This window comes from Giraffa tippelskirchi, chromosome 10 (genome assembly GCF_054371585.1).
Source record: "Giraffa tippelskirchi isolate mGirTip1 chromosome 10, T2T-mGirTip1v1.2.pri, whole genome shotgun sequence".
Taxonomy (NCBI): Eukaryota; Metazoa; Chordata; class Mammalia; order Artiodactyla; family Giraffidae; genus Giraffa; species Giraffa tippelskirchi.
Genome location: NC_137284.1, coordinates 112,693,953 through 112,710,572, shown reverse-complemented (window position 1 = coordinate 112,710,572; position 16,620 = coordinate 112,693,953). Strand labels below are relative to the sequence as shown.

At 42.6% G+C, this 16,620-nt stretch overlaps 1 protein-coding gene across 38 annotated transcripts in view; it reads left to right on the top strand.

Annotated features, from left to right (window-relative positions):
- Window positions 1-16,620, top strand: part of CREB5 (cAMP responsive element binding protein 5) — a 463,299-nt gene that overhangs the window by 321,814 nt on the left and 124,865 nt on the right. The window contains exon 1 of one of the 38 annotated variants that reach the window (XM_081534927.1): window positions 11,773-12,054. The exons of the other annotated variants lie outside the window; for them this stretch is intronic. Coding sequence (XP_081391053.1) covers window positions 12,008-12,054 — 47 coding nt within the window. The 5' untranslated portion in view covers window positions 11,773-12,007. Of the gene's footprint in view, window positions 1-11,772; window positions 12,055-16,620 lie in introns of those variants that run through there. 38 annotated transcript variants of the gene reach the window in all.

Here is a 16,620-nt window from a genome sequence, read left to right as displayed (position 1 = left end):
AAGTAGCCCCTGACAAATTCTGATTGACAGAGACTGGCCATCTTGACTCAGTTAAGGGGAAATGCCCTGGATCCCAGCTGTTGATTCTGTAGGCCATTACCAATGCCCCTCAGCTGACATTGTGTTCAGAACACAGCCTCCATTCCCAAGAGCCCAAAGCCAAGAACAAATTAAGGAAAAACACCCAATGAGACTCTCCCTCTACAACCCAGAGATACCAGGCCTTCTGCTCAGGGTGCAGTAGAAAGAGCGCTGAAATAGGGGATTGGGGTGCCTTTGAGCTCCTGACCTTTCTCTGTACTTCCATTTTTCTCACCTGCAAAATGAGAGAATAGGACTTTGGAATCTTCATGGTCTAACAACCCTATGAGGTTATGTTAACAAATACTTTGAAAACTTTAGGGTGTGTTCTTGCATTTCCCCTATATTTAAACATTGTAACACTTAGCCTCACAATTACCTTGGCTTCCTGAACCTCAGTACCGACCACCCCCATCCCTCTCCACCACTGCCCTTTCTAAGTCAGTATAGGCCATCTTCAGAGGAGGCACTATTCAGGGAAATTTGGATTTACCTGGAACAACTTAAGGATTTTCATAAAAACATCCACAATTTAGCTTTCAAATTTTAAGAGGTTTCATTTGATTTTGGAAATTTGGGGTAGTAAATTTCTCAAGTCTCTCCATTAAAAAAAGAAAAATTTAGATCTTCTCAGTCTAATAGAAAGCATAACATCACACATTCCAAAAGGACCCTCCCCCCATTTAAAAATTTATCCCAGGCTACCTGTTTTCTTCAGAAAATGTCTGTTGGAAAGCAGCTCTTACACCCTATTGGGCAGCCTACATTCCCAAACCACTCTGGGACCATCTCCAAGTGCGAAATGTCTTAGAGGTCTTCAGATACATTAGTAAAGTTTGTTGTTTAAAAACACGTTTTAGGATTTTCTTTTTAATCTTGCTCCCTGGTTTTTGAGACAAAAGAAGTTCTCCATCTAAAAGCCCATGGATAATTTCAATTTTACCATTTCTGCCAAGTCTCAAACATGGTAATGGATAAAGCAGAAACCTCTGTTGACAGGAAGTTTATCTCTCGCTAATAAAAATTGTGCATATTTATCTGAGTGTTAGAGCCATGTTTTAGCTCCCTCAGGAACAGTGAATTGTGAAGGGTAAGGTACCCAGGCATAGAGTATCTAAAAGCTTTGACTCCAGATAGAATTTGTTTAAGCTCCTTATCTTTTGTTGCTTGCAAATAAAACCTTCAAATTCTCTGCATTACAGTAATTTCTTTCTTGATGTTCACAAGCGTGGGGAGACAGGGCAGAGTGCTTGCAGAAAGGTGATAGGGCGTTGGAAGGACTATTCTATCAGCTAACTGTTGGCTGTTCATCTTTTCGTAGGCAGAGCACAGCCACAGGAGGGACTGGATAGGTGATTCTCAATAAATTCATCCTCTTTGGTCATCTGAAGTAACTATTGTACCTACACTTGACTTTAGGACTCTCCTCTGCCTCTTTCCTGGTTTTTCTCCCACCTCACTAACTGATCTTCCTCTGCCCACCTCTTACTGTAAGAGCGGCCTTTATGACTCACTTCTGAGACTCACCCAGTCTGTGGCTTTGAAGACAATCCATCAGAATTGATTCCCAATGGATATCTTAGCCATAACTGCCCTGCTGAGCTCAGACATTCCTACCCCTCTCTGCCTTCCTGATTTTTCCATCTGTATGTCACTAGACATCTCAGATTTAACTTGCCCAGAGCAAAAGTCTACCCCCTCCCCAAGTCTTTTGCAATACCAGTCTTGTTCATCAAGGTCAATGGAAACAGCATTTACCCACTTGATCGGGTCAGAAATGTGAGTCATCCTTGCCTCCTCTTCCTTGCTCCTGTGGCTATTCAGGGGCTGCTGGCTCTACCTCAGTTTCTGGCTCTGACCTCTTCTCACCCATGTTTTCTGTTGCCAGCCTAGTGCGAGTCTCCATCTCCACGCCTCCAGACTATCGAAAAATCTCTCTACTGTTGCCCAAACTTGAATTCTTACCCTCTGACAGTCCATTTTCCATATAGCCGTTAATACAAATCAGATTATGGCAGTCCCTTCTTTAGATTTACCAATGGCTTCTCTCTGCCTTACAATAAATTAGAAAATTTTTGCTATGGTCTGCGAGACCCCTACCTGCCTCCCTCAGGTTCTCTCTTTCCTTTCTCCTTCTCCTTCCCTCATGACATTCTTCCTCTTTGTGCAGGAAACACACACAGTCCTTTCCTGTCTTAGCCCATCAATCCAGTTGGTTTCCTCTGCACACTTTCTCTCCCGTATCTACACTTACACCTCTGTATGTCATTATTTGATTCTCAGGTAAGATGTCAACTCTTTGGAACAATCTTCCCTGAATGCTTTATGTGAAAGACTTCACCACACCCAACATCCCATCTCATCACCAGGTTTTGTTTACTTTGTAGCAGTTGTCACTGTCTGTCATTATTTGCTTGCTCCTTTACTTGTTTATCATCTCTTTCCATTCATTTGAATGCTGTCTTCCTGAGGTCTGAGACCTTGTTGGTTTTGCTTTCTGCTGTTTCTCTGAAATCTAGAACCTAAGACTCAGCAGCATCCTTCTACAAATCCACTTCCCTCCCATTTTCTGTTCTGGTGCCTCTGCTACTCTCATGAGACCTCATGGCTTTGCATTTCCTTGACTTTTCAGCATATACTGTACAGTGAATTTGCCTTTATTTGCTAAAGTCTTTTGTGAAATGACTTGAAACCAGTTAAGAACAAAAGGGCGTCAAGAAATATAGACAGATATTGAAAGAGGAGACGAGAGAGAAACAAAAAGGATCTTAATTTTGCTGAGGTTTGGCCAGGCCAAGAGATATCAGATAACATCAAATAGCCTTTGTTAAAATAACAAAAACCTTGACAAATTAAAATGTAACTGCCCCAGACTGAGTTATGGGGCCTTCCAGGCTTGAAATCATCTAACTTTGTAAAAGTATGCTACCCTATGCAACCTAGCATTGAGGATACGGTTTCAGTTTGGGATAAGGTACACATGCGCGCTCACACACAAAGGCATCTCAGATTTGAGACAGAGAAGACTCTGGGTTGGACTATGAGAAATCAACAAGAATAATTTTTTTTTTCACCAAAATGAAAAGGCAGTTTGCAGACAGTGATTATATTCATTATATTATAAAAGGCATTATATTCATAAATGATTATATTCATTTCTGGAGAAAGAAATGGCAACCCACTCCACTATTCTCCCCAGAGAATCCTGTGGACAGAGGAGCCTGGAGGGCTGCTGTCCATAGGGTCGCACAGAGTCGGACACAATTGAAGCAACTTAGCGTGCATGCTTGCATTGGAGAAGGAAATAGCAACCCACTCCAGTTTTCTTGCCTGGAGAATCCCAGGAACAGAGGAGCCCGGTGGGCTGCCGTCTATGGGGTCGCACAGAGTCGGACACGACTGAAGCGACTTAGCAGCAGCAGCAGCATATTCATTTCTGAAAGTATCCAGAACTTTAAGAAAACAGCTACCCCCAAACTATTTCATTCAAACATGAGAGTCATTAATAATGACTAATATCTCTTCATTCCCTAAATCTTGAAGGTCTTTCTCTTCTGTCAGAAAGCTTCTCTGAGTAAATGGATGTAAAAAGCTTCAACAAGTGTCAGAATGAAAGGGGCATGATGGCCCTGACTGGAAGAGTAATAAGTGAGCTAAGACTTAAGAGGCCTCTTTGCTTTGGGCATAGGGCATCATTATTTTTAATATTCACTATTCTTTATCTCTGAGAACATTGCCCTCTCCATTGCAGCATTATTTCCCAGACATTCAGCACCTCCCAAGGTTTTTCCTTTCGTCTGTCCCATGCTCAGGTGTGTGGCGTCTCTTTCAGTAGCTGTTTCAGTGGTGCTATGACCATATTAATGTGAAAGAGTTGGTGCAACAGAAATTACAAGGAGCATCATTGTAATTCAGACACTTAATTCCCACTTAACAGTAGATGCATCCATTGATGACTCACAGGTCATGATCCTCATTCCCCTTCATCAGTTACTCTTGTTTTTGGGTCTGAGGATGGACAGGCACTTTACAAGGTTAAAAGTGAAAGACTTCTGAAAAACTTTGATAACATCCTTTAGAAAGAAATAGGTAAAGCATCCTGGAGAAGAGTACCCTGTGCAGAAATCTGTAGCATTCTTAGCATATCTGAACCAAGACCACTGTTGGATGTTCAGTTGAAGTTCTAGAAGATAACCGCCAGAGTTGTGGTGAGCTGGTGTCATGCAGTAGACTTGTCAGTTACCACCAATATTCCCCTCCTCTCCCTGAGGTACCCTCCCTGTGATCGTCATTAGGAGACTGGGAATATTGCAAAGTAAACATCTGGAAGTATTGATAGTAAACATAGGAGAGAAATGCCTCGCTGAGCCAGCCACAGGTCAGGAAACCCTAATCTTATCAGGGTCCTAGAGACCATAGTTCCATAGTCTGTTTGGATGGCGTTATGTTACTGTGAACACATATGTTTTCTTTTTATCCTTTTTTTTTAGGCATCCTGTTTTGGAAAAGCTGGTTTTTAAAGGCTTGATCATTTTAGGGCAGATTATTCTATTTTTTACCTTAAAAAAAGGTGAAAGAAAATCATGGCTCCTTTAGAGCCTGAGCAATGGGAAAATACACATTTATTTCTGTTTGTTTTACTTATTTAGTTTATTTGCTTGTGATATTTCTGTGGGCTTCTCTGGTGGCTCAGACAGTAAAGAATCCACCTGCAATGCGGGAGACCTGGGTTCGATCCTTGGGTTGGGAAATCCCCTGGAGAAGTAAACAGCTACTCACTCCAACATTCTGGCCTGGAGAATTCGAAGAACAGAGAAGCCTAGTGGGCTACTATCGATGGGGTTTGCAAAGAGTCAGACAAGACTGAGAGACTGTCACTTTCACTTTCAATATTTCTGTGACCAAGGATGACCACCTAGAATTCACTCTTTCTTGAAGTGTGTGGATAACTAGAATCAAAATCTCTAGGGAGTTTTGCTTAAAAATATACTTAGGCCCCACAATGGCTGTTGGAATCTTTGGGGCAGTACCTGGGAATCTGCATTTTAGTCTGTTCTCAGGAACACTAAATCTGAAAACCACTGAGCTAGAGAAAGACCGTGGTCTGCTGGTTGGTTATAGTGCCTGACTGGGAGTTAGCCTTCAAAGCGTTGAGATTCATCTGTGCATACTTGCTTTTCTTTTCCTGTAAAAGGGTGTAGCTTAAGTTTAATACAAAGAGAACATGCTTTTTTTTCTTGAGAATTTTTAACCTGGGGTCTATAGTTAAAAGGAGAGTTTCCAGTTTTTATGAGATTCTCAAGGAGGATCATTACTCAGGAAAGGCATGTTCCAACACCAACTTAAAGGCATGCTTTCTAGTTTGGGTGGGAACATTGGGCACTCAGATTGGCCCAGATGGTGCTTGAATCTCTCATTCTTTCCTATTTCTATTCATGTCAGAGGAAATTCTAAAGTTTATGAAGAATGAGAAATTTAGAATTTTTTACCTCCAAACCTACAGACCTCTTGGACTTCATAGCATCTACTTTCCCTCTCAGATGAATGGAGAGGATAAGACTAAGTTATTTATGATTCATACAGTGCTGCACGTCCAGAAAGACAAAAACATATAGCCATGCATATGAAAGTGTCACTATGATCGTTTTCTTAAAGGTCTAGGTCTGAATTTCAGCATAAGGCAGGATTAACTGCACCTTTCTCTCTGGGATTTCTAATGTAAATACTGACACCAGAGTCATGTACAGGCCTGAGAGGGACAGTAGAATGTGGAAGTGGGTTTGGAAACCAAAATATTATGTCAGCAGTTTTAGCTTCCATTTATTCTTACTTATCAAAACCAACTTTTTAACTCAGGGGCTTTGTTAATAAAAACATAGATAATTTCATTTGGAAGGCCCAAGAGCTTCATATTCGGGGTTAAAAAAAATTCATCTCATCCCCTCCAGGCAAAAGTATTGGAGTGTTGATTCTTCTTGCAGAACCCTCTGAATAAATTAGTGCTGGTGAACTTCTCTGCTCAGAATAGGGGGAGGTCAGTTATTAAATACACACAGAGCCCTATAGCTGGAATCTCCGTGGAAAGAAAAACAACCACAAATACAATTTCCGAATTTAAGCCTTCCTTTTTTATTTCTAGTGCCCTCAAAACCTCTTCAAATCCATTATTACTTATTTGCAGGGTTTTTTGTTTTTTTTTTTTCATTTTAACATGTTTTACAATGAAAATAGCTAATACGGTATATTTTCAGGGCTAATATCCAAAGAAGTTAAGTCATCTTTTTCAGAAAGCCTTTTTGTGCAACTGCAAAGTATACTTTGGAGGTGACTATTTAGAAAGTAGACACCCCAGTGTTTGAATTAAAACTATGCAAAGGGGTAACATTCCAGATAGGAATTTGCAGCAAATTCATGGGGAGGAACCTGACCAGGTTCTGGTGGGCACACATTTTCCTCCCCATGAAATTGGAAGACCCAGCATGTTCTGCTGGTTAGAAATGATATCACCCAAGCACTCCACAATGCATGTAAATCAAACCCTCATGCTATCTTAAACCTTTTTAGTGATATATGTCAATTCTTTCTCAATAAAACAATAAAACTGGAAAAAAAAACAAACAAACTAACATACCACCAGACTGAGAAGCCTGTGGTGCCATCGCTCTGTTCAGTCACATTTTTTGAGAACCTACTGTGTGGGAGTCAATTGCTTGAGTAAGTCCTGGGGGCAGTCTTCCTTCCCTTAGGACACCCCAGCAACCACACGAGAAACACCCTAACCAATAGGAGAATGCCAGTTCCTTTCACCTAGAGTTTCAATTCCCCTGGATGCTTTATATAAGAAATCGGCGGAAATAGTCTAATGTCAGCTGCTCTGATCATAAAAACCTCAGGGTGCTCATTCTGGCACTGCTGCCATATGGGTTCTGGGAAAGGGGAGCAAGAGGAATCTGAGTCCCCTTGAGAAAAAAATGGTCTAATGCAGAGATGGACAAGGCCAACCAGTGTATTTTCCAGGATTTATTATTATGATGATTTTTCCAGGTCTTCTAGAATGTCCAGATCTTAAAGAAGCCACAGAAGAGTTGTGAGTAAGAATGCAAAAGGGGAAAAGGACTTTTAGGAGGGGAAATATTCAAGGAAGACGCAGAAGCCTGTGGTGTCATCGCTCTGTTCAGTCACATTTTTTGAGAACCTACTGTGTGGGAGTCAATTACTTGCTAAGTGCTAGGGGCACTCAGATGGATCCGCCCAGCCTCTGCCCTGAAGAAGCTCATAGTTCCTGCAGATGTAACTGGCTTATTGTTGGCATAGAATCTGATCCGTGATGCCCCAGGAGCCCAGAGAAAGGGACACTCCTACCCCAGCCTGGTAATCCAGCATGCTGTTCATGGAAAAGGTAATGCTTGAATTCAGGAGATCATTCACTCATTCATTCATTCAATTATCCAACAACTATTCACTGAGTATCAATTGCTTTTCAGACACTGTGATGGGTTCGAGTGATGAAATGACATACACATTTTTAAAATGGGAAAGTTAGGGGAACAGTACATAATGAGTAGGCAAAATTGATGATAATATTTTACAGCTGATCAAAGGGATCTCATAACCTCCCAATACCTACTTACCCTCAAGGTTTCCTGATGCTTCCATCATTAGAAATTCATTCCTTTGTCTGTCACATTCAATATCGCCACTTCAAAACATCAAAAATAGATTTTGACACAAGGAAGGCCAGTAAGTTGCCTGAGGGTACTTGGAGCCAGACCTGGGATGTTGGAATTACAGTAGGTAGAAGACAGAAGTAACCACGGGACTGACCACTCTCTTACTTTCTCCCTGGGAGTGCCAGGAGCTGGCTGTAGCAGACCCAGCCGTGTAAACAGTGAATCCCGCTTGCACACAGTTTGGAAGCATGCTGCACAGGTTGACCCAGACAGCCTCTCAACCTCTGTCCACTGTGAAAACACAGCACACCCAAGTTGAAGGGAATGCTGAATGACACCACGTGGGTGTGCAGTGGTCTATGACCGGAAGGTTCGCTGGAAGCAATTTGCAAAGGAGGTCTTAGAAAACCACCTGGATGGTTCTTGTAAATTAAAAAAGGAAGACATGCCACTTTTTTCTGAATAATTTTTAATACTAGGTTTATGACTGAGTACATGTGATAGTCATTAGAGCTTATTTAACTCTGAAATTATCTGGCCCCTCAAACTCCACTGGGACTGCAGGAATCGTGGGTTAAATTTTAAAATACAATGTCTGAAAGAAGATGATATGCTTTTCCTTGAAGAGAATAAATTCAGACTTTTAAAAAAAAATCAGCTCTGTCTAGAAAGAATTGTTATCACTTCTTATATTCGTTGTATATTTCCATAATGTGTTTGAGCTTAGAAATTCACCCAGGCACACACAATTTACTTGAGTTGGCCGTTGTGCCCTTCAATCCTGCAGTCCAAGTTGTGCTTTTCTAGTGGGTTCATTTGGAGATAGTCCAAATGTGTTCTGAACTCTGAGCTCAAATCTCAGAGGTTTTCACTTGTTCGGAGCCGAACATTTCATCGGGAGCTGAGAGTATGTGAGTTACACTGAACAGCTGTGAGGTACCCACCACCCTCTCCCCAAGGATGACACGTTCTGAAAGGAGGGTGTTGTAAGCATTCCTGAGCAAGCCAGCTAATCTGAGGCCTAGCCGGTTGGCCAGGGCCTACTTCTAAGAAGGCTCCCGCTGGAATTACAGCATCTTATAACCCTGATCTGCAAAGTCCCCCTTCTTCAGAAGAGCAGCTAGGACATGGAGGGGGCTGGGAGAGGGGGGAGAGGCGACAAGAGGGCCAAATGGGTGAAAAAAGAAGCTTTTGAGTCGGAAGGGAATTTTCTTTTGGGAACAGGATATTCTCTATCATTAGCTGCTCACAGGAAGGGAAATAGGAAAGCAGGATTTCTTTTCAAGTGGGGGAAACCCAACAGCCAGTGAAAATGCCAGATTTGGAATGGTGGGGAACGTGGGTACTTATGTTTGGAAGGCAAATGTAAATACACAGACCCCTTTGAACTCTGAAATTGATTCTGACTCCAGCCAGCCATCCCAAGAAGTTTCATTACAGCATCAGTGTGTCCTGTGCGTTGTTGGCCTGGTGGCATCACCAACATCAGGTACGGGGCTCTTGGAATTTGGCTAGGAGCACTGAGCCCACTGGCCACGGCACCCCTGATCAGAGGCACCCTTTCCATCTTGGAACCTTAGGCCTCTTCCTCCTCCTGGCAGGAGCAAAGATGCATCTGTGTCTCATGAGAGGTCTGTGTCTGTCTTTGGCCAAAACTGCCATCGCCTCTATTACTTTCCAAGAAAGGCACAAGAAAGATACCTTTAAATAATCTTTACCTACAGCAGAAGGTCCCTTTCAATTATTTCAGTGAAAAAAAAAAGTAGGGTGTACTATCTAGCAGCTTAATCCAGCCCCTGGGACACGGTCTAAGAAAAGTCCTATAGAGAGTGTTTCTCCTTGTGGTTACAGGAAAGCTACACTTTGGAAACTGGCACCACATATCCATGGCTCAGCAGGTAAAGAATCCACATACAGTGCAGGAGACTAGGAGACGCAGGTTCAATCCCTGGGTCAGGAAGATCCTTTGGAGGAGGAAATGGCAACCCACTCCAGTATTCTTGACTGAAAGACCCCATGGGCAGAGCAGCCTGGCAGGCTACAGAGCTACAGTCCAAAGGGTCACAAAGAGTCGGATATGACTGAACACAAAATAATATTCAAATACAAAATCAAGGTGAGTTGTAGGGAGCAGAGAAGGAAAAGTGAAAGTCCTTAGCTTTATATTAACCAGTATGATCAATGGCTTGTATGAAAAGGAGAAAGTCCTTGATATAAAATCTTATCATCCTGCCCTGAAGTGGAAAGGCTGGTAGGAGCGACTAAAGATTTTGTTTTATTTATTCCCTGCATCAGAAGAAAAATCAATAGCTGCCTGGCGAGTCAGACATAAGTGAGTTATACAGGCCACTGACATGGTGGACCAAACTTTATAACAACCATATTTGCCGCTGTCAGGCCACAGGCTTCAGTGGCGCCAGCTGTAATTACGGCTGATCACCTCTAATTCAGAGCTGCCTGCCTTGATAAAGGTGTCACTGGAGCAACTGTGGCATCAGCGTCGATTAGGGGTGTCATGCTCCAGGCAAACTGCTGGAGAAAGCTCTTCCCCTATCCAGCCCCCAGGTCAGGAGACTTCTGGGCAACCCTTGCTTTTTAACTTTTCACCCTGAGTTTGGCGATAGTCCCTAACGCTCTGATTTAAATTCCAAGGGACTCAGATGAACAGCCCTGTCCCCTGGCAGCAGATACCTTTAATAAACTAAGAGATCTCTCTGAAAACAGAGTTTAGAAGTTGGGATCTTTTCTGCTTGACAACATGCAGAGAAACAAAATGTTTGTATCACCTATTCAATTCACTGATCGCAAAAAGCAATGAGGGGCAATAGGCTTGGCCAAAAGCTACAAATATTTTTGAAGAAAAAAAACATTGCAACCCCATGCCTTTCTTCTGCTTTTGTGGTATTTAAAAAAAAAAAAAATTCTAGCAAACTTCCCATTTTTTAAAATTACTATTTTTTTTTTTTCCTTTTTGAAGGAGACATTAGGGTGAGGGGACGAGAGGAGAGAAGATAGAGTTAAAATGCTGTGCTAACAAAGTGGCCAAGTATCTGGATGTTCTAAGCAGAATCCTGAGCAGGAGAGGTGTTCAGTGAGGGGTGGAATTCTGCAATTAAAAAAGGGCTTCACTGTCATTTGTGAAGGATAATGTTTGACTCCCCCCTCAACCACCCCAGGCTGTTATTCCTCTCTCTGTAATTAAGAAAGAGACACACATACTGTTCTCCGTGTATCCTTTAAAACTCAAGACAGCCCCACCCACACCACTGCTCCCCCAGCCAGTGGCGGAACCCACAGATTGCCTTCATTTGGGGGGTGAACCTCTTCTAACTCTCTCTTCTTCTGACGACGACTCATCTGAGAGTGGAGTGCTAAGCTGAAGAAGACAAGCTCTGTGTTTTGCAACGAGGGTCCTTCTCTCTTCTGCACACAAAAAAAAGAGTGACCAGCGGGGGCCACGGGAGTAGGGACCACGATTCCCGCTTCTGGACGGCTCCTCACACAGGCAAGTGTTTGGCCCAGAAGTAGGTTTGCCCTTGCTGACAGGGAGGTCAGACGTGACAGATCTCTGGTGGAGAGCTGGTGGTTGACACTGAGCGACAGAAAACCCTATCCAGCTCCAGGACACAGAGGGGCAATGGGGCCCTGGAAACGGATCATCTGGTTCTGAAAGAAAGCCTGGGCTGGTGACCTGTCTTGATTATTCTTGCTCATCTTTACAACCTGCTCTTTCATCTCATCTCCATCTCTGCCTGCATCTCCACTGTTATTGTCCTTTCTCCAAACTCAGGGACTTTTTTTTTAATCAGCATTAAAAAAAAAAATCAGAACCAGTGGACCCCTGCCCACAGAACTCGGGGTCCCTCTCTGAGTCCCAGGCAGCTGGGCCATCCCCAGGCGGTACTGTTTCCCCACTCTGTTTACTGGTTTCTAAGGGCAATTGCACCACTAAGGCTCCCTGAGTCTGGAACTCGGCCTGGGGCTGTTTTGGTTACATTGAAGTTTTTGCTTCAGTTCTGCCAGATTTAAATGGTGACTTCACCAGCACTGAGCTAAAAAGAAGAAGGGGGAGGAGGGCGAACCCAGGAGAAAGAGAGCGAGCGAGCGAGCCGGAGGGAGAGAGCCAGAGCCGGGCGCTAGAGAAGGGCCAGCACATTACATCATCGCTTGGCCTGGAATCAAGTGGGAAGGATGTGAGTCACTCAGGCTAGTTAAGCTTTGGCTCAAATTCTACACACACTCATTCCAGAGCTCTCATGTTCTGCACCTCAGGAGGGAATTCAGCCTCAGTGATGTCCATGAGGTTTGTTTTTAATTTTATTTTCTTTTTTTTCCCGATTTTATAATTTTTTTTTGGCCCCTACCGTCTTCTTTTCTTGAGTCTTTATCCTCCTCCTCCTCTTTCTCTCTCCCCATCTCCCTTTTCTGCCCGGCTTTGTTTCTCTTCTTCCTTCTCCTCTTTCCCCGGCCCCTCTACTGGGCTCCTCTTCTGGTCCCGAAGAGGCATTTCTTTTCACTTGGATCAGAGTTTTTGTTCTAGTACAGCGACCTGAATGAGTTGAACCGAGGCTGGGCTGGGCACAAAATTTTTTTTTTTTAAAAAAGCAGAGGGAGCCAGAGGGATTGGAGCAAAAGAGCCACGAATAAAAAGCGAAGCGAGAAAGAGCAAACTCAGGCGAAGTTTCTCTGCCTGCAGTGTCGCTGCTAATCGGAGGAGACAGGGAGAGAGTTAAAATGCAGGAACCAATCGCTTGAATGGTGATGTAATGCAAGAACCGCAGGGTAGTTAAGTAATGTGAGAGCAAGGGGGTCAGGGTTGCAAAGCATTTACCTGCTCTCAAGGGGTTTTCAGTTTATTATCAATTGCAGTGACTGTAACTGGCTTCAGACTGCAATCTCTAATTATTCACAGACGCCCCTTTTTTATCTTTTATTATTAAAAGTAAAACTATATTATGGTATTTAAAAAAAACATGATATTATCACAGCTGTGTATTATTTTCCACCAGGATTCTCTCTCCCTTTTCTCTTAAATGGCTCAAAACTGTTGTCTTTTCATAAAAGGTTGAAGTGAAGTGACGGTGTGAGAGGGGGTGGCTTTTTGAGTGTAACCAGTGAATTGTAAATGCCTGGTGAACTCCTTGGTGTGTCCTGCTGAGTGGGAAGAGTTGTACTATTGCATTTATTATTAAGAATGTACTGTTGGTTTTTAAAGTCATAGATGATGATCCTCAAAAATAACTATAGTCTTTCACCTATTATTTCAGCTAATGCTTAACAGCAGTTACTTTTAACTTCCTGCTCTTTCACGTGACAATTAACTTAATCCGGGTGCTAACTTTAAAACCTGTATGCTCTTCAGTTATTTTCAAGATGATATTCTATGGTCGTGGAGGAGATGATGAAAACTTCTGGACTGATTTGTCTAAAAGCAGCTAGCTAATATTTGCGAGTAAGGAATTAACACAGAATAAATGGAGAGAGGGACAGTTGATGGTGTTCTTAATGCTCTAAGGATCCAGGGTACCCAGAGGGAGAAACTTTGACGTTTTGAAAATTATTACCTCGTTTCTGTGTGTTTCATAAAATACATTTAGTGCTGTGATGCTTGTCCTGGGCTGAATGCTTTCTAAAACCAGCCAGCTTTATTAGATAGTTCTCAACTGAAGCCCTCTACAACTAGAAAGCCAGCCCAGTGAGAGATCCCTGACTCTTGGCTACTCCAAAACTTCTCTGGCTCAGTTAGCCTGGACCATCATAGAGCTGGATGCATATCGAGGCATGGGCACATACCAGAAAGGTGTTTATGTTTATTTAATGCATGTTTGGGGTATAATTAATCATGACTTTTTATGGATCTTCTCCCCTCTTGCCTTTTTGGGGCAGAGATGGAAGGGAAAGGGAAGGAGGAAGTAATTTTTGGAAGAAACAGTATGATGTGGTAGAGGTCAGGAGGCCTGAGTGCTAATCCTGGTGACCTTGAGGAAGTCCCTTAAAGCATCTGGGCTTCATTTGGAAATGAGAGAGCAGACAAGGTGGGAGACAAGCCCCTCCTCCCTGTGTGAAACCAATCTCAGGTGATCTCTGAAGTCCCTTCCAGCTCAAAAGCTCTGTGTCTGTGTCCGTGTTCTTTAAAAGTTTTGCTAAAAGGTATTTGGCATAGCTTTTCAGAGAAAAGTACGTTTGAACTCAAAATGAATTAGTGCGTTGAAAGAAATGAATGGAGGAGGGTAAAGGGGAACATGTCTTTTCTCACTTTAAAAGTTGGTTTTTGTTTTTTTGCTTCTTTTGCTTTTTGGCATGAATGTGCCTCTTGTGAAATTCTGTTTCCACTTGCAGCCTGTAAGGAGTCCTCAATGAGAGATAATTACTTAGGTGAGTCTGTCAAAAAGAATGGTGGAGAAATCCACCAACAGAGTAAACTTCTCTGAAAGACCCCGCAAGTCCCTCAAATGCATAAAATGGTGCTAAAAATACAGGAGACATATATGTTTCATCCACTCAGATTCGTATTCAAAACGGTATTTTTAGTGAATTCCACCCCCCCAAACTATACAACTTCTTGATAGGTTTCTGTAATTTCAACATAAATTCAAGTTTTTAGATGAGATTGAAGGCTATTTAAAATCCTCAAAAACTTGAAAGGCAAAACTATATGTGCTTGTAAGAAATATAATTTTACCAAACAATATCCCTATTCTTCTGCCAAATTCCAAGGTAGTAGCCTTATTGTACAGTATGTATTTATGGACCTAGTTTAATTGTGCACAAGGAAAATTGCTCCTGTTGCGGGTGGCAGGGGGTTGGGGAGGGGGAGGTCGATTACCCAGAACTGAAACGAAACCACTGGTGAAGTTATTAGTCATTGTGCAGAGATTGATGAATGCCAAGTACGTGCTTGAGACTCTTCAGGAATAAAGAGAGCATGATTTCTTTTTTTAGAGCATTACCATTTGTGTTGATATGGCTCCAAGGTGTTCACCTATAATCAGAAAGGTCCTGAAATGACTGACAGAGAAGCAGGGCTAGGAGTGTGAGCTTCACTGTGATCCTCAGTCAGACTTTTATTACCTCACTTTCTCCCCATGATAACCCAGAAGAATAGGAATCATTAGCTCTGCTGTTTGGTAATTGTTTTGTTTGGAGTTTTTGTTTTGATTATTGTTGTTTTCTAATTGAAATGTGTATTGAGGTACTTGTTGACATGCATGTATTTGTAAGGAATAATACAGAGATCCCGTGTACCCCTTACCCAGTTTCCCCCACTGGTGACATCTGACAAAACTCTAATAAATATCACAACCTGGATATCGGCAATGATCACAATTGGCTGATGTTATTCAATGTTCTTATTTACTTGTACTTATTTGTGTGTGTGTGTGTGTTGCCTTTATGAATGTGAAAACTGAGGGTTAGACTTGCCAGTCCACTGGTGACATCTGACAAAACTCTAATAAATATCACAACCTGGATATTGGCAATGATTACAATTGGCTGATGTTATTCAATGTTCTTATTTACTTATACTTATTTGTGTGTGTGTATGTTGGCTTTATGAATGTGAAAACTGAGGGTTAGACTTGCCACAGTTCACACAAGCTTTAATGCCTCCAGTCCAATCCACACAAAGTCTAGCTTGCCATCACTGACAAACTTTTCTCCACCCTCAGGAGCATCAGGGGCCTCATGGCTGTGCTTGGCAATGAGCTATCTCGGTGACATTGCCCTTGTTTTACATTTCCTTGAGACGTTGTCTGAGTGGCAGCTTTGCCCTCCATGGGGGTCACTACTGCCATGCTTCACATATTAGCAGGTGAAGAAGGAGGCAGGGCTTTGATGGCATAAAAGAAAGGTATAAATATATTCCATCTGTATTCCAGGCACAGAGCAGAGGGATAGCCACTGTCTACCCCTACACTAAGTTAGTGCTGAACTCAGCCTTTTTCCTCTTCCCCTGCCATTTTTCCCCTGGTAGACACATCTACAATGTGAAGAAAAGGGATGACATCGGAAAACCAGACAGCTACTGATCAGAGAAGGACTGCGGTCTTTTGAAAAGAGCATGGAGTTGGGGGTCAAAAGACTTGGATTCAAGTCAGTCACTCCTCCAATTACTGGTTATATGACTTTGGCAAGCCACCTAATCTCACTGTGCCATAGTTTCTATCTTTGTAAAGTGAGGATAGCCGTACCTACCATGTGGAGTCGTCAGGATTGGAGACATTCTTTAAGGGCCCCAGCACTCAACGGGATCGCAGGAATCGTGTTTTAGCTGCTGCCTTCATGAGGATGCAGGAAAGGGTCCTCCCAGCAATCTATGATTGACTGCAGATTCTAACTGATCATCCTATTCCCAGCATCACTCAGGCTGCTTCCTTTGCCAGCCTCTCTTCCCTTATGCCTTCTTTTTATTGAGAAAATCAAGCAGGTCTGAGATCAAGTCAGGTACTTGAAACAGAAGTAAAAGTACTGTTCTGATTAAAGTGAGGTGAGGACTAGTGCTGATAAAGTCTGCCAAATCCCCAGTGACCTGAGTGGAGGGAGAGATGAGAACAATGCAGGTTGGAAAAAAGACTCTTGCATCCCCATTCATGTTCAGCTGTGGCTTTGTGAATGGCAAAATGGAGTGAAATGGAGAAGAGCAAATTCAGTCATGAGAACTGGATTCCACTCTGGACTTGACTAAGAGAATTTCTATTTGCAATTGTTTGTGCATGCAATGCATATCTCTAGTCAGGTGAAACTACCTTTTAAGCTTGTTACTTCCTCTCTTGTGTCTTTTCTGGTGGCAAAAATGATGTTTTGGAGATTGAAAAGGAGTTTTCCAAGGTGACAAGGGACGTGACTTAGCAACTGAACAACAACAAAG